Source organism: Vanrija pseudolonga, chromosome 7 (assembly GCF_020906515.1).
Source record: "Vanrija pseudolonga chromosome 7, complete sequence".
Classification (NCBI taxonomy): domain Eukaryota; kingdom Fungi; phylum Basidiomycota; class Tremellomycetes; order Trichosporonales; family Trichosporonaceae; genus Vanrija; species Vanrija pseudolonga.
The window spans coordinates 2,050,750-2,077,575 of record NC_085855.1 but is presented as its reverse complement, the minus strand read 5'-3'; the positions used below and the strand labels follow the sequence as shown (position 1 = coordinate 2,077,575).

The window sequence follows — 26,826 nt, the reverse complement described above, 5'->3', positions numbered from 1 at the left end:
ACGGAGCTAACGCAGGCTGTAGGGCAGTTCAGTGGCACGTTTGCTGTGCCGTTGCCGTGGTTCCCTCGACGACCCGATACCATGTGAGCCGGGTGGCTGGGTGATGACAGAGTCATGAATACAACTCGACGTGAGGGGGATCTGTCAGAGGACATGACGGTCATGAAGGGGTGACTCGAGTGAACGACATGGCACTCTGGATACTGGCCTGCCAACAGATCGCTTCAGGTCCATGACTTCCATTGCCACCTCCGCTATCCCACATTTATTGGAAAACGACCACTGTCGTTCTATCAATGGGCCATGCACCGCCCAGAGTGGCCGAGAGCAGCTAGAATGCCCCCCCATGACGGCTGATAAGGCCCGCGAAGCCACAGCCGCGAGAGTTAACCCCCACCCCAGCCAGTTCTTCCACCTCGCGATATCTCTTGCTCAGAACATACACCCACCGGCCATCACCACCGACAGCCTCGACCTCAAGCACCCAGAGCGAACGCATGCATACAGCGATGGAACTGAACCCCCCCGCTCAAAGCCACAATCACAGCAGGCGCCACAACCTCCGGCACAAAATGACGTGTACTTCCCCCCCTCGCCTCGCCTTGCCTCGCTTCCCTGACACAGTGACGATTGGCCAAGCGCCGTATCACGCAGCACCAGCGTGATCTCATCCCCCCCGTCGTGCCGCTGCCTGGCCTGCTCCAGCCCGCCCGCTCGCTCGTATCGACGACAACGAGCTGCTACCCATCTCACTATACACCATCGAGCACACCATGCCCGGACCCCAGATCTCCGACGCCGAGCTCGCGGCCATCAACGCGGTGCGTACTCTGCCCGGGTGGGCTGGCTTGGCGCGAGCTTGCTGCTGCTCGCTGCCCCGCTGCTGGCGAAACGTGCGATAGCAAGCTACCATACTGACCCCCCCAGGCCGCCGCCGTCAAGTCGTACGAGGTCAAGCCGCGTCTTGGTGGGTTGCTGTGCTGGCGGCGCTGACGGCAGACTACCGTACTGTTTCGGCTGTTAACGGGTGGGTTGGGGTGTGCTCGCCTGCGATAGGCGACGCCAGCTGACCTCTCAGTCCCCTTGTCGTCCTCGACAATGTCTCGGTACGTCGGGCTGCACGAACGGCACCGAGCAAAGCTCACGCTACCCCAGTTCCCTTCGTACAACGAAATCGTCCAGCTCACCCTGCCTGACGGCTCGGTGCGCGGCGGCCAGGTGCTCGAAGTGAGCGGCAAGAAGGCCATTGTGCAGGTCTTCGAGGGCACGTCGGGCGTCGACACGTCGGCCACGCGCATCTCGTTCTCGGGCTCGTCGATGAAGCTCGCCGTGTCCGAGGACATGCTCGGCCGTGTGTTCAACGGCTCGGGTAACCCCATTGACAAGGGACCGCGTGTCTGGGCCGAGGACTACCTCGACATTAACGGTGAGTGCGGCGGAGTATCGGACACGGACGCCTCGCTGACGCTCGGCGACAGGCTCGCCCATCAACCCCTACTCGCGCATCTACCCCGAGGAGATGATCCAGACGGGCATCTCGACCATCGACACGATGAACTCGATTGCGCGTGGCCAGAAGATCCCCATCTTCTCCGCCGCCGGTGAGTAACCCACAAGCCCGTGCACTGGCGCACTCGCTTACACCACCCGCCGCAGGTCTCCCGCACAACGAGATTGCCGCGCAGATCTGTCGCCAGGCCGGCCTCGTCAAGCAGCCCGGCGCGACCAAGGGCGTGCACGACGGCCACGAGGACAACTTCTCGATCGTCTTCGCCGCCATGGGTGTCAACATGGAGACTGCGCGTTTCTTCATGCAGGACTTTGCCGAGTCGGGCGCCATCTCCAACTCGACGCTGTTCATCAACCTCGCCTCCGACCCCACCATCGAGCGTATCATCACCCCCCGTCTCGCCCTCACCACGGCCGAGTACTTTGCCTACCAGCTCGAGAAGCACGTCCTCGTCGTCATGACCGACATGTCGTCGTACGCCGACGCTCTTCGTGAGGTCTCGGCCGCACGAGAGGAGGTCCCCGGTCGTCGTGGTTACCCCGGTTACCTCTACACCGACTTGTCGACCCTCTACGAGCGTGCCGGTCGTGTCGAGGGCCGCAACGGTTCCATTACCCAGATTCCTATTCTTACCATGCCCAACGACGACATCACCCACCCTATTCCTGACCTTACGGGTTACATTACTGGTGAGTCATAGAGCACGAGCCGAGCACGAGCGCAGCGCGTGCGAGGGTGTTGTGCCAAGATACCAGGCCCCACTCAGCGCGCCATCCCGAGCCCCGCTAACCCCACCCCAGAGGGCCAGATCTTCGTCGACCGTCAGCTCTCCAACCGTCAGATCTACCCCCCGATCAACGTCCTCCCCTCGCTCTCGCGTCTCATGAAGAGCGCCATCGGCGAGAAGCTTACCCGCAAGGACCACGGTGACGTGTCCAACCAGCTCTACGCCAAGTACGCTGTCGGCAAGGACGCCGCCTCGATGAAGGCCGTCGTCGGTGAGGAGGCCCTGTCGGCCGACGACAAGCTTGCCCTCGAATTCCTCGACCGCTTCGAGAAGGAGTTTGTCGGCCAGGGCGCCTACGAGTCGCGCACCATCTTCGAGTCGCTCGACATTGCCTGGGACCTGCTCCGCATCTTCCCCAAGGAGTCTCTTAACCGTATCAGCCCCAAGATTCTCGCAGAGTTCTACTCTCGCAAGGCAAAGGAGGTGTCCGACAAGTCGGCCGCCAAGAAGCCCGAGGAGAACCTGATAGATGCTTAGGAGTTTAGTTGTCTCGTAAATGTATAAGCCTAGCTGCGGTGACGATGATGCATCCAGTCTCTCGTATATCTATGTTGATGCTGCTGTGCCGTTGGCAGTCGGCGCGCCAAGCTTTGTATTTCTCCTCTCCTCCTCGCGCTTGGCGAGGCGTGCGTCGACCTCGTTGTCGAGGCGGACAGTCTGCTCCCAGCGCTCGGTCGCGAGCGTGGCGTCGGGGTAGGTGAGCGCGACGAGTCTGGGGTGTGAGCTGACGTCTCGAAGCTGCGTCCAGCTACTCACCTCGCGAGCTTCATACGGCGCCGGAGACGTGCCTCTGCCGCCTCGACACTGCCCGCACCGGCAGCCTTGCGCTCCTCGACAAACCCATCCTGGATCGCCGTGCCGACCTCGTCGGGAATGACAATCTTGGCCGCCTGCCCGCTGGAGCCGTGGTACGCGAGGTACGCGCGGAACTCCGCGAGGTCAGCGTCGCTGGCCACCGCAGCGCCAGCCGCAAGCGTGACTGGCACATGTACATCCGCAGGAAGCAAACTCTTGCCCTCGCTCTCAATGACCGCGCGCACCGCCGTCTCCATCTTGAGCCCGTCCATGAACGGATACTCGTACTTGACGACCTGCTCGCCGATGGCCTCGCCGAGCGCCTGCACATTCTTGACTGCGAGCTCGCGCAGCTGGCCGCCCTCGCCGAGCCCGCTCTCGTCGAGCGCGAGGAGCGTTCCCGGTGCGAGCTGCAACAGGCCCGGGGTAAGGGACGTGCCGTCGCTCGAGGACGGGCGGAACGCGCGCGCATGCAGCAGCTCGAGCGTGAGCTTGAGCGCGATGAACGTCGGGGACACGGACGCCAGGATGGCGTGCAGGCTCGCAGAGGGCACAGGCTGGCGGAGAAGATTGACGCTGAGCGTGCCGAGCGGGGCGAGGCCCACGGGCCGGGTGGCCGGCGACGCAATGAGCGTGAGCAGCAGCAGCTCGCCGGCCGCCTCGTCGGGCGGGGAGAACGCCGAGGCGAGGTACGACACGAGGCGGGCACGCACGCTGCTGTCTCCCACAGGCGTGGGGCCAGGTGCGGGCGGGTACGCCTGCACGGGGGTAGTGAGGACGTGGATCGCGGGCGCGAGCGGCGCCTCGGCGTCCTCGTCGCCCGAGTACGGTGTCGGCACGGGCGCAGAGCTCACGATGCCGACGACGTCGTACGCCGACGCGGGGCGGAACGACGCGTCGTCGTAGATCTTGAGCAGGGCGCCCGTGTAGCTGTCCTGCGCGAAGGGGTACTTGCCCTTGATCACGGGCGGGAGGGCGGCGTCGAGGCCGAGCGAGGCGAGTTGCGAGGAGAGGTCGCTGCCGAGCTTTGACCACGGCTGCTCGCCAGGTACCCTGCGACGTCAGCTATTGTCCCAGAGAGACACGGATAGTCAGCTCACTCGACAGCCCATCCGACCCAGCGCTCGCGCAGCTTGCTCCAGTCAACCTGCTCCCCCGCCGGGGCCTCGTCGGGGAGGTACACCTCGGCGGGGTAGCCCGTGTCCTGGAGGAGGCAGCGGAAGCGGACGACCGAGAGGGGGCGCGAGGTCGGTGTGAATGCAGGGATCTGGAGGGTCAGCTGCGTCCCGCGTAGTCTAGCTGTACACACCTCGTCGGGCTTGCTCAGCGCGGCCTCCACCGCCGCGATGTACGCCTCGACGTCGGACGGGGCTGGGTGTGAGCTGGTGTTACGGGCATTGCGGTAGCTCACCCTGCCCGTCATTCTCCCTGAGGGCTATCCTTGTGATCTGCTCGACTGACAACATTGTGTGTGGGGTAAAGTGTGTAGAGTGTAGAGTGAGTGACCGAGATGTCGTTGTCCTGCCCGCCTGGTTGTAATCTTGCGACGCGCGCCGTGAACATTGCGCCGTCGCGTGTGGCCTCGTCGATCGACGCGACCGTAGCTAGTCACTTTTGATTCCGTCACATCCCACGTGGCATTTGATTCCGTCTCCAGCAGTGCGCTCATCGTCAGCGCGCCAAACGCAACACGCCGTGAACTACAACGACGAGCATCATCGACGACTGACCGCGCCACGACGACTGACTGCTATTGTAGAGCTTGCATCTCCTACACATCCGCACTCTTCACAAACATGGTAAGTCGACGCTGTTCAAGCCTGTGGCCCAGCACAGCGCACTCACACCCCAGTCGGCGACACAAGCGTCCAAGGCCGTGCCGGTCGAGACGCAACATGAGGACATGATCGTGAGTGACGGCACCGTGAACCGCCGTACTGACCGCCAGCACGATGCCCAGCTCGACTACTACGGCAAGCGCCTGGCCACTGCGTCGTCCGACAAGACGGTGCGCATCTTCAACGTGGTCAAGGGCGAGGCTAAGGGCGACCCGATCGTGCTCAAGGGGTGAGTTGTGGAGTGGCCGAGCCGCCGAGCAGCATCGCCGGCCTCGCTGGATGTTGGCTGACCCCCGCGCAGCCACACTGCGCCCGTCTGGCAGGTGTCCTGGGCGCACCCCTCGTTCGGATCCATCCTCGCCTCGTGCTCGTACGACGGCCGCGTCTTCATCTGGAAGGAGGTCGGCCCCGGGCACGGCAAGGGCTCTGGCGGCGAGATCCAGGACGGCTGGGAGCGGATCAAGGAGCACACGCTGCACTCGGCGAGTGGTGAGTGGGGTGCTGGTCAGGCGTTGGGAGAACAGCACTCACACCTCAGTCAACTCGATCGCCTGGGCGCCTTATGACCTCGGACCGATCCTCGCCTGCGCCTCGAGCGACGGCAAGATCTCCGTCCTTAGCTTCCAGAGTGAGTGGCGTCGAATCCCCGTGAGTGTGCACCACTGACACGCCCAGACGACGGATCCACCGACGCTGTCATCTTCCCCGCTCACGGCTCGGGCGCCAACGCCGTCTCGTGGGCACCATCAGTTCTGAGCGCACCTGGACAGAAGGGTGCCGCCACGTCCGGACAGGTCGAGTCGCAGAAGCGCATCGTCTCCGGCGGTTCGGACAACGCCATCCGCGTCTGGGGCTACGACGAGGCTGCCAAGAAGTGGTCAGAGGAGGAGGAGATCAAGGGCCACGAGAACTGGGTCCGCGACGTCTCGTGGGCACCAAACATCGGCCTTCCTGGCATGTACATTGCGTCTGCGTCGCAGGTGAGTTGGGTGTGCTGGAGACTTGCCATCACCCGCTAACGTCACAGGACCGCACCGTCCTCATCCACACCCGCTCCTCACCCACGTCGCCCTGGCAGTCGACGCCTCTCAAGCCCCAGGCACCCCAGTCCGACGACCCACACTTCCCCGACGCCGTCTGGCGCGTCTCCTGGTCCATTGCTGGCAACATTCTGGCCGTGTCGTGCGGTGACGGCAAGGTCAGCTTGTGGAAGGAGGGCGTTGGAAAGGGTTGGGAGTGCGTGAGCGACTTTTCGAGCTAGGCGGCAGTGGTCACGATGCATGATGAATACAACGACTAGTGGTGATGTAGGGGATCGTGGTGTAGGGGCTTGTTTGACATTAACAGAGGATAGTTGTGTTGCTGTAACAAGAGGTAGTTGTGTTGCTGGGTATTTGTACAAGTGTGATGGGGGCATGTGTATGGGGCCCATGTGCGAGCCTTGTTTACCACTCGGTCACAAAGGTGTCGGCCTGACGTCAGCTCTGTCCGAGTTAAAGCCTACACACCTTCTGCGCAAGAGCAGTCCACGGAGTCGACGAGGTGCCGTTGAGGACGAGCACAAACGACGAGACGTGTGGTGGGCGGACGACGGGCATGCCAGTCTCCGGGGCGCGCTCAGCGTCAGGTAGGGGGATGGGGCGGAGGAAGAGCCGTCCGAGCTGTAAGAGTCAGCTCCGATGCTCTGCAGGTTAGCTACACCCACCTCGCACTCGACGCGCGGCGACTCGTCCTCCTCCCATTGGGACGCAAGGCCGAGGAGGAGGCGCAGGCGCTCGGGTCCCTCGAGCCATGGCTCTTCGGTGTCGTCCTCCGTGTCACCGTCTGCAGCGTCCCCGTTCGCCTCGGCGTCGGTGAACTCGGCGTCCTCCTCCTCCTCCTCCGCGCCTTCGTCGCCGTCGTCGTCGTACGACAGCGTGACGTGACTCAATAGCTGGCCCTGCGGCGTGATGAGCAGGGCGGTGTGGGGGCCGGCGCCGGCGTCATTGTCGAGCAGACTTGTGAGGAGGTCGTTTATGCGTGCTGGGGAGATGAGCACCATTGTGCTGGTGCTTGCGTGTTGCGAGTCGTGATGGTGGACGAATGTTGCGATGCAACGAAGAGTGACCGACGCAGATATCAACCACCACAGCGTCATAGCAACGAAGGTTCCAGTGCCACTGGCGGGGTTTGTTGAAATGCCGCCACCCAGGCGACGGTGGAGGGAGGCGTCTTAGACTTCGGCATCTCGACTTGGTCAGGTCCATCATAATATCATCTCAACTTATCATCCCGTCGACGTTTGCGGGCTGGTGCACTAGATAACTACTACACACACGTCTAGGGCATCGACGCCGACGCACGACACGACAAAAAGGCCCTAAAAAGTTCGACACTCGATCACCCCGAACACTCGTCAGAGCCACCCGCCACCATGTCTGAAGAAGACGGGTCCTACCCCCGCCTCACGTCGTACACGGCGCCGCAGGATATTCTCGACGAGCATGCGCAGATGGCCGAGGAGGATGACGCCCCGGATGAGATCCAGGACCGCGCCAAGTCGAAGCAGATCTCGGCGCGCCAGAGCGACTACCAGCTGCGACGATTCAACCGTCGTGATGGGCAGGGCGAGGGCGAGGACGAGAGCTACGAGCTGCGCATGCGGCGCGTCGAGCTCGAGCGCGAAGAGGAGCGCGTGAGACGGCACAAGGAGAAGCTCGCGCAGGAGGAGGCCGAGAAGGCGGCGATTGAGAAGCGCGAGCCGGCCGGCGGCGACGACAAGACGCCACCACGATCGCAGGTCGCCGACGACGCAACCCCGCCCCGTGGCGCTATTGGCGACGCCGGGTCCCCACCTACCACGCGCAGGCGGAGATGGGACGAGCCCGAAGCCGAGGTCAAGGAGGAGAAGCCGGATGCCGACGAGCCTGCACCCAAGAAGCGCCGCTCGCGATGGGACCAGACGCCAGAGGACAAGGGCGAGGTTGCCGAGGCTGCGCCGAAGCGGTCGCGCTGGGACCAGAAGCCCGACGTCGAGGAGTCGAGCTCGGCTGTTGCGTCGTCGTCAAGTAATGGCGATGCCAAGCCCTCCCAGGCCATGGTCGAGGACAGGCGATACAGAGCTATCACCGACGACGAGCTCAACTCGCTGCTTCCTGGTTCCGCGGAGGGTTACTCGATTGTGCCGGTCCCCGAGGACTATGTCCCCAGCGCACCCGTCCGCAAGATGGTCTCGGCGTCATCGCAGCATGCTGAGAGCAGCGGGTTCATGATGCAGGACGAGAACGCCGCGGCACGAGCTGTCGCTGCTGCTGGTGGATTCCAGGGCGCTGGCGAGCAGACGGAGATCGACGGCATCGGAACCCTCCAGTTCCTCAAGCCCGAGGACGCCCAGTACTTCGCCAAGGTGCTCGGTGAGGGTGGTGGCGAGGCCGACGACGTCATGTACTCGCTCGACGAGCTCAAGGAGCGCAAGATTATGCGTCTGCTGCTCAAGATCAAGAACGGTACTCCACCCGTGCGAAAGACTGCGCTGCGACAGATCACCGACAAGGCACGCGAGTTTGGCGCCGGCCCATTGTTCGACAAGATCCTCCCGCTGTTGATGGAGCGCACGCTCGAGGACCAGGAACGGCACTTGCTCGTCAAGGTCATTGACCGTGTGCTCTACAAGCTCGACGATCTTGTTCGCCCCTACGTCCACAAGATTCTTGTGGTCATTGAGCCCCTGCTTATTGACGAGGACTACTATGCGCGTGTCGAGGGTCGCGAGATTATCAGCAACCTCGCCAAGGCTGCCGGTCTCGCCCACATGATCTCGACCATGCGTCCTGATATCGACCACGTGGACGAGTATGTGCGCAACACGACTGCCCGTGCGTTCGCGGTTGTCGCTTCGGCGCTCGGCATTCCCGCCCTTCTGCCCTTCCTCAAGGCCGTGTGTCGCTCCAAGAAGAGCTGGCAGGCTCGCCACACCGGTATTCGTATCATCCAGCAGATTGCCGTCATGATGGGCTGTGCGGTGCTCCCCCACCTGCGCAACCTCGTCGACGCCGTCGCCGATGGCCTGCAGGACGACCAGCAAAAGGTCCGCACAATGACTGCGCTTGCGCTTGCGGCTCTTGCTGAGGCTGCCGCGCCTTACGGTATCGAGTCGTTTGACAATGTCCTCAAGCCGCTTTGGATCGGCCTGCGCCAGCACCGTGGCAAGACGCTCGCCGCCTTCCTCAAGGCGATCGGATACATTGTCCCGCTCATGGACCCCGAGTACGCGGGTTACTACGTGCGCGAGTGTATGCCCATTCTCATCCGCGAGTTCCAGACGTCGGACGAGGAGATGCGCCGCATCGTGCTGCAGGTCATCAAGCAGTGTGCTGGCACTGAGGGTGTCACGCCGACATTCGTCCGCCAGGACATTCTCCCAGAGTTCTTCAAGGCATTCTGGGTCCGCCGCATGGCCCTCGACCGCCGCAACTACAAGCAGCTGGTCGAGACGACTGTCGAGCTCGCCAGCAAGGCCGGTGTCTCTGACATTGTCGGCCGCATCTCCAACGACCTCAAGGACGAGAGCGAACCATACCGCAAGATGGTCATGGAGACGATCACAAAGGTGGTCCAGAACAATGGCGCTGCGGATATCGACGAGCGACTCGAGGTCCAGCTTATCGACGGCATCATCTTCGCGTTCCAGGAGCAGACCCTCGAGGACAATGTCATGCTGGATGGCTTTGGCGCTGTTGTCGCCGCGCTTGGCTCGCGCGTCAAGCCCTACCTCCCGCAGATTGTGTCGATGATTCTGTGGCGCTTGACAAACAAGTCTGCCAAGGTCCGTATGCTCGCTGCCGACCTGACAACAAAACTCGCCCCGATTATCAAGCAAAACGACGAGGACGCGCTGCTCAGCAAGCTCGGTGTTGTGCTGTTCGAGCAGCTCGGTGAAGAGTACCCCGATGCTCTTGGAAGTATCATCGCCGCCGAGGCTGCCATCGCCAACGTTGTCGGCATGACCCAAATGAACCCGCCCGTCAAGGACCTGCTTCCGCGCATGACGCCAATTCTGCGTAACCGACACGAAAAGGTGCAAGAGGCGACCATCAACTTGATTGGTCGTATTGGTGAGTACTATGAGAACGTTGTGGACAGTGCTAACCCTCGCAGCCGACCGTGGTGCCGAGTTTGTCGCCGCCAAGGAGTGGATGCGTATCTGTTTTGAGCTGCTCGACCTGCTCAAGGCGCACAAGAAGGCTATTCGTCGTGCGGCCGTCAACTCGTTTGGCTACATTGCCAAGGCCATTGGTCCCCAGGACGTGCTGAGTGTTCTCCTCACCAACCTCAAGGTGCAGGAGCGTCAAAGCCGTGTCTTGTCGACTGTCGCCATTGCCATTGTCGCCGAGACCTGTGGTCCTTTCACGTGTATCCCCGCCATTCTCAACGAGTACCGCACGCCGGAGCTCAATGTCCGCAACGGTTGTCTCAAGGCATTGGCGTACGTGTTCGAGTACGTTGGAGAAATGTCGAAAGACTACATCCACTCGGTTGTCGGTCTGCTCGAGGACTCGCTCACCGACCGTGACCACGTCCACCGACAAACCGCATGTGCGATTGTCAAGCACCTGACGATTGGTGTTGCCGGCCTGGGCTACGAGGAGGCGTTGACGCACCTGCTCAACCTCGTGTGGCCCAACATCTTGGAGACAAGTCCACACGTCATTGGCGGTGTCATGGACGCTATCGAGGCTATGCGCATCGGTATCGGACCTGGTGTCGTGTTGAGTTATGTCTTGCAGGGCTTGTTCCACCCAGCGCGACGAATCCGTGAGGTCTACTGGCGAATGTACAACACGCTCGTCTTGGGCGCGGTTGACGCCATGGTGCCATTCTACCCTGCATTGGGGTCGGCTGCTGACCTGGCGTCTGGACAAGACTACACGCGCCACCATTTGCTCATGTGGGTTTAAGTAGAGTATATTGTGACATTGTATCAACATATGCATGGGGGTTTGGGTAGTCGGTCAGGAGGGGACATGCATGGCAGTGCAGAGAGAGAGAGCCTGTGACAACACTGTGACACAGTGACTACATTCTCAGGGTTGTGCCTTTGTGAACCCACCCTTGGTGGTGGTCAAGCCACGTTACCGACCGACGACCGACGCCATTGCCGTGTCCAGCCTCCACCATCGCAACCGCCCATTGTCTCGTCTCACTCACTCACCCCATCGCAAGGCCGCACACAACAGCCCAGCCATCGAATGCAGAGCGGCGAGGAGTCCACCACACGCAGCAGCAGCAGCCATGCTCTCCTCCCCCGTGCGACCAGCGCCGCTCACGGCGCGGAGCTCGCTCGATGACGGCGAGCTGGATCCGTGGGCCGCGAGCGACGACGGCGGCGGCGGCGGCGAGAGCTCGGACCCCGAGACGATAGTTGCGCGGCGACCACCAGCACCAACACCACCACCAATAGCAGAGACGCTCGACCTGGACCCGGCGCTCGACCCGCCAGATCCAGCACCGCGGCGGACCCCGAGCAACCTGAAGCTGCGCGGCAGCCCGCGGATAGGAGGGCCAGGGGGACCAGGAGCCGCGTCGTCGTCGACGTTGCGGTCGCCGGCGCTGCCGAGCGCAAGCGCACCACGCACGCCGGCGTCGCCTGCCGCCTCGGCCCCCGGCGCGCTCGGCGGCATGGGCAAGGGCGTGCCCCGCGCCACGTCGCACCCGCTCGCGCTGGACGAGCTCGCGCTCGGCCTGCGGAACGGGACGTTGGACGGCAAGATTGCGTCGCTGCGCCTCGACGAGCGCGACGACGACGACGTGTCGGATGTGTCGCGGCCCAATCTGCGCCGGCTGACCAGCGAGATGGACCGCGCGGTGGCCGAGAGCCAGGGGAGCAGCGCGAGCGCGAGCGAGCGGGGGAGCGTCGACCTGTTACGCGTTGCCGCGGAGGTCGAGGTGATTGTGCATCAGGTGGGTTTGGTGGTGTAGTGGGCCAAGCGGGGGTTGCTGATGCCGCATCAGATCAAGCAGGGCGAGTCGCTACCTGGCATTGCATTGCGCTACGGCATCGAGGTGAGTAGTGTGTGTGTGTGGCATTGCCGCGCTGACAGCCCCAAGCTAGGGACGCTGCGAAAGGCAAACAAGATGTGGCCTTCGGACCCGCTGCATCTCCGGACGCACCTGTACGTGCCCCTCGACGCGTGCAGGCCGACGGCGAAGGGCGACACGATGGTGCGCGCCGGGGGGCAGGTGACGATCGTGCCGCGGCGTGCGGGCGAGAACGGCGAGGGCAGCAGTAGCAGCGGCGCCAGCAACGGGGCAGGCTCGAGCGCCGCCGCTGCCGCGCACGACGGCGGCGTCACGCTCGATATTGTGCGGCTCCCGGCCTCGCAGCTGCGCTTCTTCCCGGGGCAGCGGCGCGAGCCGAGCGGGCGGCACAGCAGCCGGTCGCTCGACAACGAGGTGGGCCGGAGCGCGGACAGCGTGCGCGCGCTGAGCGCGACCGAGCGCGCGGCGCGGCGGCAGCGCGCGCGCACACACGCGGGCACGTTCAGCCCCGACGACCCGCTGCCGCCGCCGCCGGGGAAGAGCACGAAGCGCGTCGTGCGGCTGCGGCCGCCGCGCGAGCTCGCGCCTGCGCCTGCGGCGGGGGAGCAGAGCCTGGCCACGCGCCTGAGCATGCTGTTCAGCGTCGCGCCGCCGCCGGCGCACCCCGCTGCCGCTGCGGCGTCGGCTTCGTCCCCCCGCGTGAGCTCGACGGGCGGCTCGCGCCCCACGTCGGGCGCAAGCACGCCGAGCTACCACCCCGCCGTGCCGGCCGTCGAGCTCGAGATGGACGCGCGTGCCGTGCCGCGCCGGACGGATGTGCGCCCAGAGGACCTGCGCCGCATGGCCTCGGCGGGCGGGCACATCAAGCCCCGCAAGCCGACTGACAAGAAGCGCGACTAGTAGTTGTACCGTTACTGCCATATAGAGTCTTGCCATGAACTATGTAGTCTACGCGACGCCGAGCCGAGCCACGCCGCGAAGGGTGGGCCGGCCTAGTCGAGTCGCGTGGTTGTTGCGTTACGTCGCAACCGATCACTCACCGGCGCGCAGCTGCGCTGCATGCCTGCACCCACGCCTACGCCTGCTCATCCTCCTCGCCCTCGCCGTCCATCGGATCTGGGACGGTGTAGACGGGGCGCTCGAACTCGCCGCCGGGCGCGCGGACGCTGGGGCGTCATGTCAGCCTCGCCCTGCCTGGCCTTCCTTTTCCTCTCCCAGCTCGTCGGTACCCAACCCACCACGCCTCATGCCGCTCGCTGCGCGGCATTCGGCCTCGACGACTCACCTCACATACACACGCTTCCAGCGCGGCCAGCCAAGCCTCAACACGCTCCCCTCGCCCTCGACGACGCGGATCCCCTGCTCGCCCTCTGCGGCGCCGTCAATCTCGCGGTCCTCCCAGAGCTGGATGTCGGCCTCGGACGCGGGGAGGACGGGCACGCGGCCTTCAAGCGAGGCCAGCGCGGCGACGAGCTGCGTCTTGAGCTGCGCTAGTGTGCTGCGGCGTCGCGTGAGCGTGGACTCCGCAGAAGGAAAAGGAAGGGGCCTCACGTCGACTCGGGCACGCTCACGAACACGGCCGACTTGTGCAGGTGCGCTGTGATGTGGTGCACGTCTGATCGCTTTGGCTGGAGATCGTTAGTGCACTGTGAGCCATGCTGCGTACCATTTCGTTGTTGGTGATGTGGACAATGTAAAGTCGTGTTGACGCGCGGTTGACGTGTTGTTCGACGAAAGTGGAGGTTGCAAGTCAACAATTTCAGTGGCGGCGGTGATGATCCTCGACGGCGCGACTGATGGCATGCTTCGCGAGCTTCTACCGCGCCGGCCGCGCCACCATCTCAGCACGCGGCCTTCGGCCATGCGCCTCCGCACTGCGCTTCGCAACAACCATGCATTCACAAGCTCATGTGCGTGAAGATGATATGGTAGGGAACATACGTGGGGTGAAGAAGACAGGGTGTAGGCAGACTGGGTGTATGGAGTCGTGGCGCCGTGGCGACCGTGTGAGGTTATGGAAGTACAGGTCAAGAAGGTGATAGATGCGATTATACGTCGGGAGGTGTACGTCGAGTGGCGACGCGCGTGGTGAATGAAGTGGGTGGGAGAGAGGGGTGGGGGACGCCTAGTGGATGAACAACGAGCCGAACAACTGCACGACCGCGAGCACGCCGACAACGTAGAAGCCCTTGGGGTACCCAGACGGGTTGTCCTTGATGCTTGCACCCCACAGGCTGCCACCAATGGCCGGTCCCATGAAACGCGCGCACGACACGACCGACTGGGCAAGACCATTCGCCACGCCAATGAGATGAGGTGGCGTCATGGCGTTGATCAGAATCATGATCGACGTGTACGCAAACGTGCTTCCGCAGTAACGGAGCGCAGAGATGAGCGACATCATCGTCATGACAAAGAAGCCGCCTTCAGAGTCGGGCGACGCGACGCTGTGCAGGAGCGGGACGAGGAGGTAGCCGGGGATGTAGAGGGCGCTGCCGAGGCGGAACATTTGCAGGTGGTTGAACCGGCCGAGGGGAGGGCCCAGTCTGGGGAACAGGTAGAACTGCCAGACGAGCTGCCCAACACACATGAGAGCGACGAGCACCGAGTAGTGCGCGGGGTTGATACCCACGCCACCAGACTTGTAGTCGCTAGATGTCAGCGTGGTACACAAGGTTAAAGACCTACGTCAGGATGAAGGACAGGAAGAGCTGACTGTGAATCGACTCGTGGCACGACAGCATGCCGTACTGGCAGATGACGAGCAGTGGCAGCAGCTTCCAGCGTGACTCGGGCTTCTCCGTGATGGAGGCCCCGGGGCTCGCAACAGGAGTCGGCACGCGGGCTTCTTGGATTGCCGTGAGGGGGGCGGGGGCACCAACACGGCGGACGGTCCCGGGAGGCGAGAAGGGGTCGAATGCCGAGTCATTGTCCTCGAACGCGGCGAGGCCAGGAGTCGAGGTCAGACTCAGACCAGTGTTGGCAAAGATGGCCGGTACAGGTCCCGAGCCAGAGTGGCGGCGGGATGCCGTCGAGGGTCTGCGAAGCGCGCGCTGCAGCTCGCTACCTCCAGAGGCTACCCTCGGGCGGCGATAGGACGACGAGGTGTGGCGGTTGTGGTAGCCTGGGGACGAAGGCGAAGACTGCATTGGCGTCGCGTTCTCACCATTATCGGTCTGGGCAAGTGAGATCTCGTCGTCGTCAATCACGTCCGATCTGTCGCCCTCGTCCTCAGAGTACTCGTCGTCATCGTCGTCAAAGACGTTGGTCTCCTGGGCAACAGCGGCGGAAAGCCAGAGGTCGTTGATGTTGAACGTGTTTTCGTCGGCGGCTGGTGGTCAGCGAGGTGGGCGGGTCGATTACTCACCAAGGAGGAACTTTGTCGCAAGGCTCACGCGGCGCGGGTCGGCACCGTCACCATCCTCGTCGCCGTCACGAGCGGACGACTGCGACGCGCGGCGAGCCTGCTGCATGGCGCGGCGGGCAGCGAGCGTAGGGTGCTTGGAACGGATACCACCGTAGCCGTAGGCCGTGCCCAGACTCGCCAGGCTCTCGCGGCGGAGCTTCATGGAAGTGCTGAGAAGGGACTGGCCCGTTGGCCCGGCCTCCTCCTCGTGGGACGAGAAGACGCGGCTGGGCTTGATACGCAGCGACGCAACGCGACCACCCTCGCGCGTCGGCGACTGGGTGTCGGTCCGTGAGGGCACCAAAGGCTCGTCCTTCTCGACCTCGAGCTGGATACGCGATCCGCCACGAACACCGCCGTCCCACGAGAGGAAGCACGCCAGGATCGCGCCGATGAAGAGCACCGACGAGCCCATGAGCGTTGGGAGGAGGTAGGGCTTGTGCTCGAACAGAGCAACGCGTCCGAGGAAAGTGCCTGGGAAGTTTGTCGCCGGGCTCTCAAACACACCACCAAGGATCTGCAGTCAGTACCGGCGGAAGCTCCATACACATACCGGTCCGATCACACCACCCATACCCCACATGTATCCAAGGATACTGTAGGCACGGCTGGCATTTGTCTCATCGGTAATGTCGCGGATAGAGCCACGGAACTGGGGGTTTAGCAGTGCACACAGACAATTGCACTCACCACGCCGATGGAGCCACCAAAGATGCCCTGGATCAGTCGCACACAGATCGCTTCAGGAAGCTGGGCGGGTCAGCACTGACCATAATCGAGACATTGGTGGTGACTCACCGAGGTCGAAGTGCCGAACATGACAAGTGCTGCAGGTCAGCATTGTTGTCAGTAGATAGAACGCACCAATGGCGCTGCCCTGTGAATGAGTTAGTATCTAAGCGACACGCCACTGGGCCAGCGCCACTCACTGCCATGCTCGCTACGAGGACGGCACGACGACCATGGCGGTCTGCGATGCCGCTCCACAGCAGAGAGGTGAAGAACTGGGTGATGTAGAACACGGACACGAGGTTGCCTGGGGCGTGAGCCACGACTGTTGCTTCTGTGCCAACTCACCGGTCCATTTGCCTGCCGACTCCTCCAAGTCGCCTTCGTGCCCCGAGCTCAACAAGAAGTCTATGCAATTAGCGACGACGTCGCACTCTCCTCTACGCACTCTTGACCATCTTGATCATGAAAGGTTGGGACAGGTTTGCGGCCAGGAGCTCGGAGATCATGCCCTGGATCGCGGTGTTAGGATAAACAAACACGGGAGCGAGCGGCGTCGTGCGCCGCCCGGTGGCGACAAGCCCGCAGCACCTACAATGCAGAGGACGACGAGCGGGAGAGTGGGCAGGGGGGTGGAGTAGGCCGGACGGATACCGGGGACTAAGGTTGGAAGCTTTGGCTGCTCGTCGTCTTCGTCGTCGAGGCCATGATGGTGGTGCAGGCGTGACACGCGGCGCGTGGTTCGAATCGAGCCGCGTGCGGTGGAGAAGGACGGGCGGACGTTGCTCACGCGGCGCGCTGCAGACGACGGCGCGGCGGCGACGGGCGTGGCCAGCGGGTCGTCCTGCCGGCCGGTACCCGACGTGATTCCCAGCATGGACCGCTGGCCGCCCCGCCCGAGCTGCGCAGCGGCTGATGAGAACGGCGTCGGCGTGCCGGGCGTGTTGCCGCTATCGAGGCCGAGGAATGAGCTGCCTTCGCTCTCTGGGAGGGGTGGGAGCGCCAGCCGGTCTGGCGGCGGGGATGATGCCATGATGGCGGTGCGTGGTGGGTGTTTGTTAATGCAGACGAAGTGATGGGAAGGGGGCCAAGGTGTGTGATGTGGAGGATGTGAGATGGAGGTGTAACGGTGTGTGGTGGTGGTGGTTGGGTGGTTGTCGGATTGAGCCGAGTCAATTCAAACCCGTCCGTCGTTGTCGTTGTTGTCGCCAAGTCGCGACAGTTGGTTGTCCTGACTTCGACTTGTTCTACCCGCCCCTCTTGCCGCGCGTCGTCGCCGTCGAGAAGGGACCGGTCCTCGACTTGCCGCATACCATACCGCCGCAGCAGCAGCGACAACAGCAAACGCGACCCAACTATACCCTCGCTGCATGCACGCTAAACCTGCGCCATTATGACCTTGTCCAACAGCAAATCACCGCATCAATCCAACCCTAGTAACTTAGCAAAACAACGTGCCGTACGCCGTCACCCAGCCAGCGCTCATGAGCCAGCCAGGAACCGTGGCATTCGTCGTCACCGCGCGGTCAGGTCTCCATGTAACACTTACGACGAGGGAAAGCAAGCGGCTGCGCTCAAAGTGGCAGAAGAGACGGAGACGGATGATGAGACAGGGCGGGATGGTGGGTGGGCGACACCACTGCAGCGTCGGCCGGCCGGCTTGATGCTTGGCGTCGTTGACTGGCGGCGGCAGTGCTGCTACTGCTGCTGCAAACAACGCGTCGAGGGCGTGGCGTCGACGCGGCTGCATACCACTGACTTGGCGTACGCGAGCCTGCGCCAGCATCACATCAGCCTTGCACTCTGGCTTGCAGCTGGCGTCGCCACCTCGCTCGACCCCTCATTCACTCTCTCTTTTGTCATGTCGCCATTGCATTCCCACCCACCATTGTCTTGTCTCATTCCAGGGGACGGACTTGGGGTCATGCACAACTGGCAGGGTCCTCTGCCCCTTCACACCACGTCATGGATGTTTTGGCTGCCCAACCGTGCCTGAAATCGCTCACCAATGTCGTGGGTGGCGGTTTTGGGCTGGCTGGCTGGCTGAGCTGGCTCCACTCTAGCTACAACCTTTTGTTGCTCACGCGACCACTTTTCTCTTTCACACTGTCCACCTTGGCACAACTAACCGGGGACCTTATTGACAACACGACGCTCGAGCCCGACTTGCCCCCTGTATCATTACTCACTCCCTTCTGTGTCATCCCTTCTGCGCGCCCAGTGCCCACTGCCCAGACAAAGGCTCGTGTGACCACCGACAATAATTTCGAGTGACCGCCACGCACGGCCCACCCACGTTCGTCAACGGCCGCCGGCACGACCGACAACGACCATACCACACCGCTTCGAGACAGGCGCGGCAGGCGTCGCAAAACAGGTCTAGCCTACGCCATTGATACCGCGTCGTCGTGGTCACCGTCGTCGTGTCGACAAACCGTCCTGTGTTTCATTTCTTTACATCGACGCATTGCTCGCCCACATCGGCACAGCGCCACCACCCAAAATGCCTGACGGCACGTTCGTCGAAAAGAAGGGCAGCCCAGCACCCTCCCGCGAGGCCAACCACAGCCCCGTTATCGACGATGACTGGGGAGAGATGACCTCGGAGGCGATCATGGAGCGATGCGTGAGTCGGTCGTGGCGCGCGAGAGGGGATGATGATGCTTATGGTCTATCAGTCGCACCATGCCCCGCGCAACGCGTTCGTCCGGAACCCGCTCCTCAGACGCGCGTATCTGCTGCTGTTTGTGCTGTGCACGCTGCTCGTCCTCGTCCCCCTCTGGACGCTGCTGTACCTCCCGCGTGCCAACCGGCCACGGAGGTCGTGGACACTCAAGAGATGTCTCCGTGTGCGCTGGAGCCGGCGGCTTTGCGCTGTCGTCGCGCGGTGCGAGATTGACTACCTCGGCAGGGACCTGTCTGTTGACCTTGTAAGGCTATCCTGGCTGACCATCATACGCGTGCTGACGCAAACTAGGACCCACAGACGCTCGAGTGGTCCCATCCGGTGACTCTGCAGCCGGCGCCAGCGCACTGGCTGCGCGGCCACCCGGCCGCCATGCTCGAGAAGCTGCACCAGTCGCGCGGCAACTGGGTGCCGCACTTTGTACACCGGTACCGCGCTGCCAAGGCCGGTGTCTGGGGGCGCTGGAACCCGCCGGCTCACGCACCACCAGCCACGCCGTACAACTTCGCGCCGGTCCCGGCGTTCTGGTACACGGGGCGCAAGGTGACGCCCACGTCACGCCCACGGGCCCGGCACCCAGGCGACCCGGTGCTCCTCCTGTTCCATGGTGGTGGCTACGTGCTTGGCACTGCGGCTGAGAGCGACTTGACGAGCTCGATTGCAAAAGCGGCGGTGCAGCACACACCCGTGCGGCACATTCTGTCGGTCGACTACCGGCTGGCCGGGGCCGGGCCGTGGCCTCTGCCGCTGCTGGACGCGATCAGCGCCTACCACCACATTGTCAAGGTTGATGGTGTGGACGAGTGCGATCTGCTACTCGGCGGTGACAGTGCCGGCGCGCACTTGGCCCTGGCGTTGGCTCGCTACCTCCGCGACGAGGGCCGCGCACTCGGACTCAACGGCCCGCGGGGCATCATTGCGCTCAGCCCGTGGTCCGACATTGGTTTCACGCACTCATGGGGCGAGGACGCGTTCGCGCGCAACGCCGAGAGCGACACGATCGACAACAGCTTGGGCCCGTTCGCCGTATCGCTCCTCCTCCGCGCACTCCCAGCCAGCCTGATGCACACCAACACGTACCTGTCGCCGTCGTCGCAGCTCATACCGCCGGCGTCGACAGGCCCAAACAGCTTTGAAAACTTCCCACCAGTGTTCATTGTCTGCGGTGGCGCCGAGCGCCTCGAGAACGAAATCCACGAGCTCTTCCACCGTATCCTCCTGGCGCGCAACAAGCCGCTCAGGGGCGTCGGCGACGAGCTCGTCGTGCGCCCAGACGCAGTGCACGACTTTATGATCTTCCCGCACTTTGCCGACGAGGCGGCGGTCGTGTTCGAGCACATGGACGACTGGCTGCGGCAGCTGCTGCTGTCCGACTCCGAGTCGGACGGGGAGGCCGAGGCCGCCGGCGCGCTGGCCGAGGAAGTCTTCGCCAAGTCGCCCGAGCTGTTCGCCACCTCGCCCAAGCTGCAGGCTGCGCTCGCGCGCAGAGAGTCGCACCGCGCGAGCCGCGCCGCGCGCGCGTCGCTCCTCGTCGGCAAGAGCCCTCGCCTCAGGCCGTACCGCGACACCCCGCGCCTCATGTACGGCGACATGCAGGCCGAGGGTCTGCACCTCATCGACATCCCCCCGCTCGACCTCGACGCGCTCCACCTCCCCCAGTCGGCCGCCGAGATCTTCACCCCCTTCACGAGCCAGATGGAGAAGGGCGAGTGGGACTTTGGCGAGGCCGACGAGGGGTGGTATGAGGGTGGGGGCAGCGGCGACGACGAGGAGGAGGTGGAAGAGGAGGAGGAGGTGACGCCGCCTCCGCTTGCGTTGCCGCCCCCAGCCAAGATCCAGCCCAGGCGGCGCCGGTGAGCGCACTCTCCTGCGCACCGGCACTGCCCTCCGATTGTACAAGCATTCCATTCAACGTGGCACTGGCCCTTGCCGCCACACACTGCATTATTCTCACGTCTCATCCTGTATACACTGCACGCCGGGGTTCGGGGCCCATGTATCATACCCGCATGCATCTATCATCTAGACCGGTGTTGGTGTTGGTCTCGGCGTGGCGTTGGCCTCGGCGTAATACCGCCTGCACGTTCGCCTCCATCACTTTGCCTTGTTCGCTCGCCGCCGCTCGTTCGCTTCCCTCACTCGCTCGCTAGCGCGAGATCTGTACCCGCCGATCATAACCCACACTGACGACCTCGTACCCACCGTCCTCAGTGGGGCTGACATCGAGGTCCCGCACCACATCAGTCGTGCCGGTACCGGCGCCGCGCGAGCCGTGCGCCTTGAGCGTGGCGCGCTTCTCGCCGCCAAGGGAGAGCAGGTGCAAGTGTCCCGTCGGCGTGGTCGTCACGATGCCCGTGCCGTCGGGCAGCCACGCGAGGCGGGGGAGAACGTAGTCGTCGCCCTCTGACCCGGTCCAGAGGCATGCGAGGCGCTCGGTCTGGGCGTGGGTCAGCTTTGAGCAGAACAAGAACACGAGACCCACCTCCTCCGGCTCGACGCCATACAGCAACACGCGCTCCTTTGCCGGGCCCGAATGGTCGCCCGTCAAGCACGCCACCACCCTACCCGAAGGGTGCAGCGCGAGGTCGAGTACCGCGAAGGACACGTGCGTGTCGAGCGGGTGCGGGTTGAAGGACTTGGTCGCGATCGTCCACGGCGCCGTGCGGGCGGCGACCGAGCCTTCCGCGGCGGCGGCGGCGCTGTCGAAGTCCATGCCCCCGGCGTCGGCTCCCGGCAGACGCAAGTACTGCAGCTCGTGGCTGCCCCTAACAGTGAACAAGAGCCACTCGCCGCGCGGGTGGAAGAGGATCGCCTCGGGATTGCCCTCAGTAGCGACCTTGAAGCGCTCCTCGTACCGCAAGCTCGGCTCCATCGCGAGATCCGCGTCGTCCCCCTCGTCGAGGGGCAGGTCGTCCTCGGTGGGCGGGGGCGCGTGCGCGCTTCCCACCGCCTCGAAGAGCGTCACGCTCTTGTCGTAGCTTGCCGCCGCGAGCCAGCGCCCGTCGGCCGAGAACGCGACGCGCACGACAAACTTGCCGGCCTGGAAGCGCTGGAGCACCGCCCCCGTCACCAGGTCGGACAGCACCGTGCTCCCGTCCATGCTCCCGCTGGCGAGGTATCGGCTGTTGGTGGGGTGCACGGCGAACGTGAGCGCTGGCGCCTTGTGCAGCTCGAGCAGGGAGGTGACCTGGGCTTCGTCAGCTTGCGCTCGCCGCCAGCGTACCCACCTCGCCAGTCGCATAGTCGATCACGCGGATCGCCCTGTCCGCGCTCGCGGCGACGATAGACTTGACCCACTGTGCGTGATAGCTCGCGGTCGCCGTGTCGAAGCTGCGGCGTGGGAGAGTGGCCACCTTGACGGCGAGGAGGTTGGCCGCGCTCACGTCGTCCACGGAGCGGATGACGGCGCCCAGCGTCGCTGTCGGCGGGAGGGGCGCCTTGATCAGCTCGGCGAGCGTTTGCTCGCCGTCGATCCCGGCAGACAGCGAGGTCGCGGCCAGCTGCTGGGCCAGCTGCGCCGAGACGGCGTCCGCGACCAGCGTTGGCAGGTCGGGCACGGGCGGGTTCGCGAGGTCCGGTGGCGGGATGCCCGTCGCGCCTAGGAAGGGCGGCAGCGCGAGCGGGTAGTTCTGCGCTAGGTAGTGCGCTATCAGGTTGTGCAGGCTGCTGGTCGACATGTTCATGTTGGATGGGCAATGGAGTAAGTAAGCAGACAGACAGTCTCGGTCTTGGCTGATTGCGTCAAGTGGAGGTGGAGGGTGGCATCTGGCCACCAGGGTCACTGTGGCGAATGGACGCAGACCTCGGTCATCCCACGGCCGACACCGACATCATGCATATGTACAGTACATCGTACCACTCCCCCTACTTCTTCTTCGACCGCGTGCCCGCAGACGGCAGCGTCACTGGCTCCTCGCCGTCGTAGAACACGGCCGTCACGACAACCTTGGTTGGCTTGGTGCGGTCCACGTGCCTGTGCCGCTCGGCCCAGTTGCCGTGAGGGTCGAGCGGGATCTGCGCAGCCTGCTTCAGGCTGCTTGGCTTGGGGGTTGTCGAAGCCGACTTGCTTGGTCCCCCAAACTCGCCTAACGCGCCGCGAATCACCGTCAGGCCCTTGTCCCAGCGCACCTGGCGGCTGTCGCCCGACGACGCGCTTGAAGTGTCCTCGGCTTCGTCGTCAGACACGCGTAACCGCTTCCGTGGCCTCGCCGGTGTGGTGTAGTCTTCTTCGTCACCGGGTGCCCGTGGCTGATGCGGCACACGTTCAACAAGCGGCGTACCCTCCTCTTCGCTCGACTCGTCATCGCCCCGGTTCCTCCGTCGAGCACGCTGCTCTCTCCGGATCTTGCGGTCCGCTTCCTCCCGCTCGGCGGCAGTGCGGATCTTGGCACCAGGCGAAGGCGGACGGGGGCCAGGTACACGGACAATCTGCCTGTCAATGGAGCAGTAGTACACCTGATTGCGCATGGTGTTGCGTGTAGTGGCCGCCTTCAGCTCCTTCTCGGACATGCCCGGGGCGATGGAAGGTACAACCGCGGGTGGCGGGCGTGGTTTCGGAGCAGCGATGGCAACAACAGGAACGGTGCGGGGGCGGGGGACCCGGCGAGAGCGACGACCTGGTTCGTCTGCGGGAGGGTCCGTGGTTTCAGGCGGCTCCGACTCGGAGTTGGTCGGCGGCGGAGGAGGTGATGATGCTTTGGCCTCCACTGAGGGTTGCCGAGTCTCCTCCTGTTTGCCAGACTCAGCGGGTCTCGCGGCAGGCTCCGAGGGCAGCTCCGCTGATACTGCCTCAGAGGACGTTGATGTCGGTGGCGATGCACTCAATGTCGTACCGTTCTGCGAAGACTCGGAGGACAAGGGTTGTGACGTAGCAGCGTCGTCTCCTGGCTGTTCAGTACCCTCCTGCCTCGCAGCGCCTTGCGTTTGGCTCTCCGGCTGCGACACAACCTCGACCGCTTCAGACCCGTCGTTATCCACGGGCTTGGACTCCTCAGGTACCGTCTGCACCGTGCCGCCATTAGCAGAAGAGGAAGGCATCGGCGCGATGACACGTTTCGAGTCAGACATCGGTGGTCGTCGAGAGAGCCCAGAGAGGTGATGGGCTCTAAGTGGAGTCCCAAGCCCACGAGAAGGTGTCCCTAGCTATTGTTGTTAGTTGCATGCCCGTCGTACCAACTCACGCTCAACATCCTCTGCGGAGTCGGCGTAGCCCCGACACGCGATGGGCCGTCGCCAAACGGTCTTTTTGCTTGCGCCGTGGCAGGTCTAATTGGTGAACGGAAGGCAGGTTGTGATAAGGCGGATTGGAAGGCAGGTTGGGGTGCCGCAGGGAAAGACGCCGTACTGGGGCCGCCAGTGAAGCCTGAGAGGCCGCCGGTAGAGAACATGGGCCGAGACGCAGGCGACTCGCGAACCAGCCGTGTTGCCGCTGACGCCGCAGGCGATTCTCTTACCAGACGTGATGGCATTGGGCGCGACGGACCGCCACCTCCAACTGCCACAAGAGAGCGAGATAGCGCCGCATGCAATGGCACGGGGCGCTTCAGCGGCACCACAGTGGCAACCTCAGCATCAGGGAGCTTGGACCTCTCGACAGGTCGTGTCAACTTGGTGGCACCAAGAGGGCGGCTCGGCTGGACTGGAGGAGCCATTGGTCTTTTGGCGACAGGACGTGGGATGCCAGGCTTTGCTGAGGATATCGACGATGCTGTGGAGGCGCGGTAGGAGGGAATGGCGGGTGGACCAGGTTTCGATGGAGCTGGTTTGGTGGCCGGCGCTGGTCGTTGTACTGGGCGCCCATCAACAAGCCGTTTCGGTGCGCTCAAGATAGGCCGGGTAGGTTCCTTCCGGACAGGCGGCACGTCGCTACGGCTCTTAGGCTTGGACGTGCGAGTGCTATCAGCCATTCGCGACGGAGGTCGAGATGTGCTTGCTGAGACGGCCTTTGATGACGCGCCGAGGCTGGACACGCTGGGCGCACTGGACACCTTGGACGTGAAGGCCGCCTCGAGTTGGGTTCGGAGGGCCTTGCTTCTAGCTGTTGCCTCGGCCTCCTCTTTCGCAGTCTTCTTGGGATTCTCGGTGCTCGAGGACCCAAGGACTGACGACGATTTGAGGACGCGATTGAGCTTCTGGCTTTGCACTGAGCTGACCATGGGGCGTTGCGATGCTGGCGTACTCTCACTCAGACGCACAGATGCTGGTGCGGGGACGGCGACGGGTCGAAGAGGGGTAGCTTGGGTGAAGGGGTTGCGCGACTGGGGACTGTCCAGAGACGGGAGCGAGACGCCGACAGTCTCCGTAGCTGTCGCTGGGAGTGCAATTTCGTTGTCAAACTCCTGCGGCTTCAGTCCTCTCATCGGCGTCGTCTTTGTGGGCGACGGAACTGCAAACACTGGGATGACAACAGGTCCACGACCGACGGGAGAGTCCATGTCCGAGGCGTAGGAGATGTCTGCAACGTTGGCGTCAGACTCGTCGGCGCTTTCCACAGCATGCGGTAGGCTATCCAGGGTCGGGGGTAATGTCGAACTGTCAACGAAGGGGTCCGCCGCAGAGTCACTGGCCCCACTTGAGCTCAACGAATCCTTGACCCCTTCAGAGTCTGTCGTCATACTCGAGTTGAGGCTGCCGCTGTCGGTACTGCTGAAGAAAATGTCGCAATCGGCATCGCTTGCCCTCTCAATGTGGCCAACCTCGGGGTCGTCAATGTCGAGCATGCTCAGACCACCCATGTCGAGGTGCATGGAGAAATCTGCAGCGTTAGGGACTGATACGCACAGCCACTCACCATCGTCATCGTGTCCGCCCTTCGGGAAGCCAAGAGTGACCGTCAGGTCGTCGGTAGGCTGGTCAAAGTCCTCTTCTTCCTCCTCCTCTGAAGAGTATTCAGGTTCAGGGATTACAGTGTTCTCCTTGTCCGTCTCTTCGTCCTCGACGAATGCCCCGTGGTCGGAGTCTATTGACCGGTCGTTTTCATCGATGCGCATTGACTCGAGCACGGTGGTGACCTCGACGTCGTCACGAGGGGTCGACTGGCTTGGGCCAGCCAAGTTGGCTTCATCAACGTCCTCGGAGGGCTTCTCGAAGAACCCGCCCTCCCAGACCTTCTCCCCTGCCAATGGCTCGGTGCCAGGCATCAACGTCTTGCGGCGAACGAACTCTCGCGAGTCTCGCTTCTTGACGCGGGCGGCCAATGAAGAGCGTCTCGGTGCTGATCGCGCGGACTCCACTGCCGGTACGCTTGGGACGGAGCGTGAGAGCGCCGCGATGATCTTGCGTTCAACGGGGAGATGGGCGCCGAAGAAGACACCAGCCTCGTCATCCGAGGACGAGAAGTCGAGGGCATCGGCATCTGCAGAGATCATAGTGTCATCTCCTGGTAATGGCGAGAATGGTGGCTCGGCTAGTGATGGCTTTGATGGTCCTGGGGAAGGCCGATGTTGGCTTCCTCGAGTTGGGGTCGAGGAAGACATGTTGGTTCGGTGCCAAGACAGGCGGCGAGTGGGGCTGCGTTCAGTCTTGTCGTATAATACCTCTAGTCGTAGTCGTGTCTCCTAGTCTACAAGAAACAGTGAGAAAGGAGAAAATGGATGCGCAGTGTGCGATGAGGGGCGATTAGTGGTCAGATGGAGCTGTTTGGGTGACGCCCGGGTCGGGTTTGTTGTTGTTGGTTTCCAAGGGTTGACTTGGTCAGGTTGGAGTGGTTACGTAATATAATCACGTGGCTTGTGCGTGGGAGGCGATGACGGCATTTACACGTATAAGTTTGATTGATTATCAAAGTGGATCGGGTGCCTCTTTCTTGCTCTTCCCACTTGCCTTTGAATGCGGCGCCCAGGGCATACACCATCAGTGTGGCCCAGGGTGGGTGGCGTTGGGCCAAAACGCGTGGGCATTGCTCCATCAGGAGAGGAGCGACCGACCAGGACGCGCAGCAGCGGGTTTGACACGTCGAGGCAGGTGAGACACAATAGGAGTAAGCACAGGTGCGAGTGCAAGAGGCGCTGCACATCATCCACTTGTGCGCACATCCCGCATCGGCGCAGGGATGTGGAC

General features: G+C 63.3%; 11 protein-coding genes across 13 annotated transcripts; 5 read left to right on the top strand and 6 right to left on the bottom strand.

The window, feature by feature from the left end:
• Nucleotides 1–764: 764 nt before the first annotated feature.
• On the top strand, nucleotides 765–4,123 carry VMA2_1 (the record flags this gene model as incomplete). 3 transcript variants are annotated; one of them, XM_062776241.1, is made up of 9 exons in its annotated part: nucleotides 765–821; nucleotides 928–967; nucleotides 1,000–1,027; nucleotides 1,079–1,106; nucleotides 1,156–1,426; nucleotides 1,479–1,601; nucleotides 1,657–2,199; nucleotides 2,311–3,009; nucleotides 3,054–3,290. In XM_062776241.1, 8 exons carry the CDS (start codon nucleotides 774–776, stop codon nucleotides 2,772–2,774), a joined length of 1,545 nt encoding a protein of 514 aa, XP_062632227.1.
• On the bottom strand, nucleotides 2,844–4,558 carry mcmbp (Mini-chromosome0 maintenance complex-binding protein; the record flags this gene model as incomplete). Its single annotated transcript, XM_062776240.1, has 5 exons — nucleotides 2,844–3,009; nucleotides 3,054–4,145; nucleotides 4,193–4,359; nucleotides 4,402–4,463; nucleotides 4,504–4,558. The coding sequence occupies 5 exons, from the start codon at nucleotides 4,556–4,558 to the stop codon at nucleotides 2,844–2,846; spliced, it is 1,542 nt and encodes a 513-aa protein (XP_062632224.1).
• A 259-nt stretch (nucleotides 4,559–4,817) lies between these two features.
• SEC13 (Protein transport protein SEC13) lies at nucleotides 4,818–7,004 on the top strand. The gene is made up of 8 exons (XM_062776239.1): nucleotides 4,818–4,891; nucleotides 4,945–5,159; nucleotides 5,232–5,419; nucleotides 5,469–5,558; nucleotides 5,606–5,910; nucleotides 5,958–6,402; nucleotides 6,439–6,593; nucleotides 6,638–7,004. Exons 1-6 carry the CDS (start codon nucleotides 4,889–4,891, stop codon nucleotides 6,189–6,191), a joined length of 1,035 nt encoding a protein of 344 aa, XP_062632223.1. The 5' UTR covers nucleotides 4,818–4,888; the 3' UTR covers nucleotides 6,192–6,402; nucleotides 6,439–6,593; nucleotides 6,638–7,004.
• On the bottom strand, nucleotides 6,376–6,971 carry LOC62_07G009682 (uncharacterized protein; the record flags this gene model as incomplete). Its single annotated transcript, XM_062776238.1, has 3 exons — nucleotides 6,376–6,402; nucleotides 6,439–6,591; nucleotides 6,636–6,971. The coding sequence occupies 3 exons, from the start codon at nucleotides 6,969–6,971 to the stop codon at nucleotides 6,376–6,378; spliced, it is 516 nt and encodes a 171-aa protein (XP_062632222.1).
• Nucleotides 7,005–7,198: 194 nt separating the features above from the next.
• Sf3b1 (Splicing factor 3B subunit 1) lies at nucleotides 7,199–10,907 on the top strand. Its single transcript, XM_062776237.1, has 2 exons — nucleotides 7,199–10,023; nucleotides 10,067–10,907. Exons 1-2 carry the CDS (start codon nucleotides 7,344–7,346, stop codon nucleotides 10,864–10,866), a joined length of 3,480 nt encoding a protein of 1,159 aa, XP_062632221.1. The 5' UTR covers nucleotides 7,199–7,343; the 3' UTR covers nucleotides 10,867–10,907.
• A 293-nt stretch (nucleotides 10,908–11,200) lies between these two features.
• On the top strand, nucleotides 11,201–12,847 carry lysmd1 (LysM and putative peptidoglycan-binding domain-containing protein 1; the record flags this gene model as incomplete). Its single annotated transcript, XM_062776236.1, has 3 exons — nucleotides 11,201–11,869; nucleotides 11,921–11,971; nucleotides 12,017–12,847. The coding sequence occupies 3 exons, from the start codon at nucleotides 11,201–11,203 to the stop codon at nucleotides 12,845–12,847; spliced, it is 1,551 nt and encodes a 516-aa protein (XP_062632220.1).
• On the bottom strand, nucleotides 12,641–13,651 carry LOC62_07G009679 (uncharacterized protein). The gene is made up of 4 exons (XM_062776235.1): nucleotides 13,614–13,651; nucleotides 13,499–13,575; nucleotides 13,233–13,445; nucleotides 12,641–13,113 (listed from the first exon to the last, which is right to left on the bottom strand). The coding sequence occupies exons 1-4, from the start codon at nucleotides 13,614–13,616 to the stop codon at nucleotides 13,023–13,025; spliced, it is 384 nt and encodes a 127-aa protein (XP_062632219.1). The 5' UTR covers nucleotides 13,617–13,651; the 3' UTR covers nucleotides 12,641–13,022.
• Nucleotides 13,652–13,826: 175 nt separating this feature from the next.
• Nucleotides 13,827–17,254, bottom strand: ZIFL2 (putative peptide/nitrate transporter). Its single transcript, XM_062776234.1, has 11 exons — nucleotides 16,678–17,254; nucleotides 16,531–16,594; nucleotides 16,431–16,490; nucleotides 16,265–16,389; nucleotides 16,218–16,230; nucleotides 16,152–16,180; nucleotides 16,044–16,103; nucleotides 15,907–16,005; nucleotides 15,315–15,870; nucleotides 14,636–15,278; nucleotides 13,827–14,598 (listed from the first exon to the last, which is right to left on the bottom strand). The coding sequence occupies exons 1-11, from the start codon at nucleotides 17,113–17,115 to the stop codon at nucleotides 14,073–14,075; spliced, it is 2,613 nt and encodes an 870-aa protein (XP_062632218.1). The 5' UTR covers nucleotides 17,116–17,254; the 3' UTR covers nucleotides 13,827–14,072.
• Nucleotides 17,255–18,585: 1,331 nt separating this feature from the next.
• Nucleotides 18,586–20,625, top strand: SAY1 (Steryl acetyl hydrolase 1; the record flags this gene model as incomplete). The annotated part of the gene is made up of 3 exons (XM_062776233.1): nucleotides 18,586–18,708; nucleotides 18,761–19,012; nucleotides 19,060–20,625. The coding sequence occupies 3 exons, from the start codon at nucleotides 18,586–18,588 to the stop codon at nucleotides 20,623–20,625; spliced, it is 1,941 nt and encodes a 646-aa protein (XP_062632217.1).
• Nucleotides 20,626–20,914: 289 nt separating this feature from the next.
• alr2800 (putative WD repeat-containing protein) lies at nucleotides 20,915–22,451 on the bottom strand (the record flags this gene model as incomplete). Its single annotated transcript, XM_062776232.1, has 3 exons — nucleotides 20,915–21,205; nucleotides 21,251–21,955; nucleotides 21,996–22,451. 3 exons carry the CDS (start codon nucleotides 22,449–22,451, stop codon nucleotides 20,915–20,917), a joined length of 1,452 nt encoding a protein of 483 aa, XP_062632216.1.
• A 181-nt stretch (nucleotides 22,452–22,632) lies between these two features.
• Nucleotides 22,633–26,376, bottom strand: LOC62_07G009675 (uncharacterized protein; the record flags this gene model as incomplete). Its single annotated transcript, XM_062776231.1, has 3 exons — nucleotides 25,559–26,376; nucleotides 23,949–25,522; nucleotides 22,633–23,769 (listed from the first exon to the last, which is right to left on the bottom strand). Exons 1-3 carry the CDS (start codon nucleotides 26,241–26,243, stop codon nucleotides 22,633–22,635), a joined length of 3,396 nt encoding a protein of 1,131 aa, XP_062632215.1. The 5' UTR covers nucleotides 26,244–26,376.
• Nucleotides 26,377–26,826: the final 450 nt, after the last annotated feature.

What these genes read in the sequence shown, in the direction of transcription:
- Sf3b1 (XM_062776237.1), top strand. Translation starts at nt 7,344, where the DNA reads ATGTCTGAAGAAGACGGGTCCTACCCCCGCCTCACGTCGTACACGGCG. An exon ending in CAACTTGATTGGTCGTATTG is followed by an intron (nt 10,024 to 10,066) that starts GTGAGTACTATG and finishes TAACCCTCGCAG; the next exon opens with CCGACCGTGGTGCCGAGTTT.
- ZIFL2 (XM_062776234.1), bottom strand. Translation starts at nt 17,115, where the DNA reads ATGGCATCATCCCCGCCGCCAGACCGGCTGGCGCTCCCACCCCTCCCA. An exon ending in TTGGTGGCTCCATCGGCGTG is followed by an intron (nt 16,006 to 16,043) that starts GTGAGTGCAATT and finishes CTAAACCCCCAG; the next exon opens with TTCCGTGGCTCTATCCGCGA. An exon ending in TGCGACAAAGTTCCTCCTTG is followed by an intron (nt 15,279 to 15,314) that starts GTGAGTAATCGA and finishes GCTGACCACCAG; the next exon opens with CCGCCGACGAAAACACGTTC.
- LOC62_07G009679 (XM_062776235.1), bottom strand. An exon ending in GTGAGCGTGCCCGAGTCGAC is followed by an intron (nt 13,446 to 13,498) that starts GTGAGGCCCCTT and finishes GCGACGCCGCAG; the next exon opens with CACACTAGCGCAGCTCAAGA. An exon ending in TGGAAGCGTGTGTATGTGAG is followed by an intron (nt 13,114 to 13,232) that starts GTGAGTCGTCGA and finishes ATGACGCCCCAG; the next exon opens with CGTCCGCGCGCCCGGCGGCG.
- SEC13 (XM_062776239.1), top strand. An exon ending in CACGCTGCACTCGGCGAGTG is followed by an intron (nt 5,420 to 5,468) that starts GTGAGTGGGGTG and finishes CTCACACCTCAG; the next exon opens with TCAACTCGATCGCCTGGGCG. An exon ending in ACATTGCGTCTGCGTCGCAG is followed by an intron (nt 5,911 to 5,957) that starts GTGAGTTGGGTG and finishes CTAACGTCACAG; the next exon opens with GACCGCACCGTCCTCATCCA.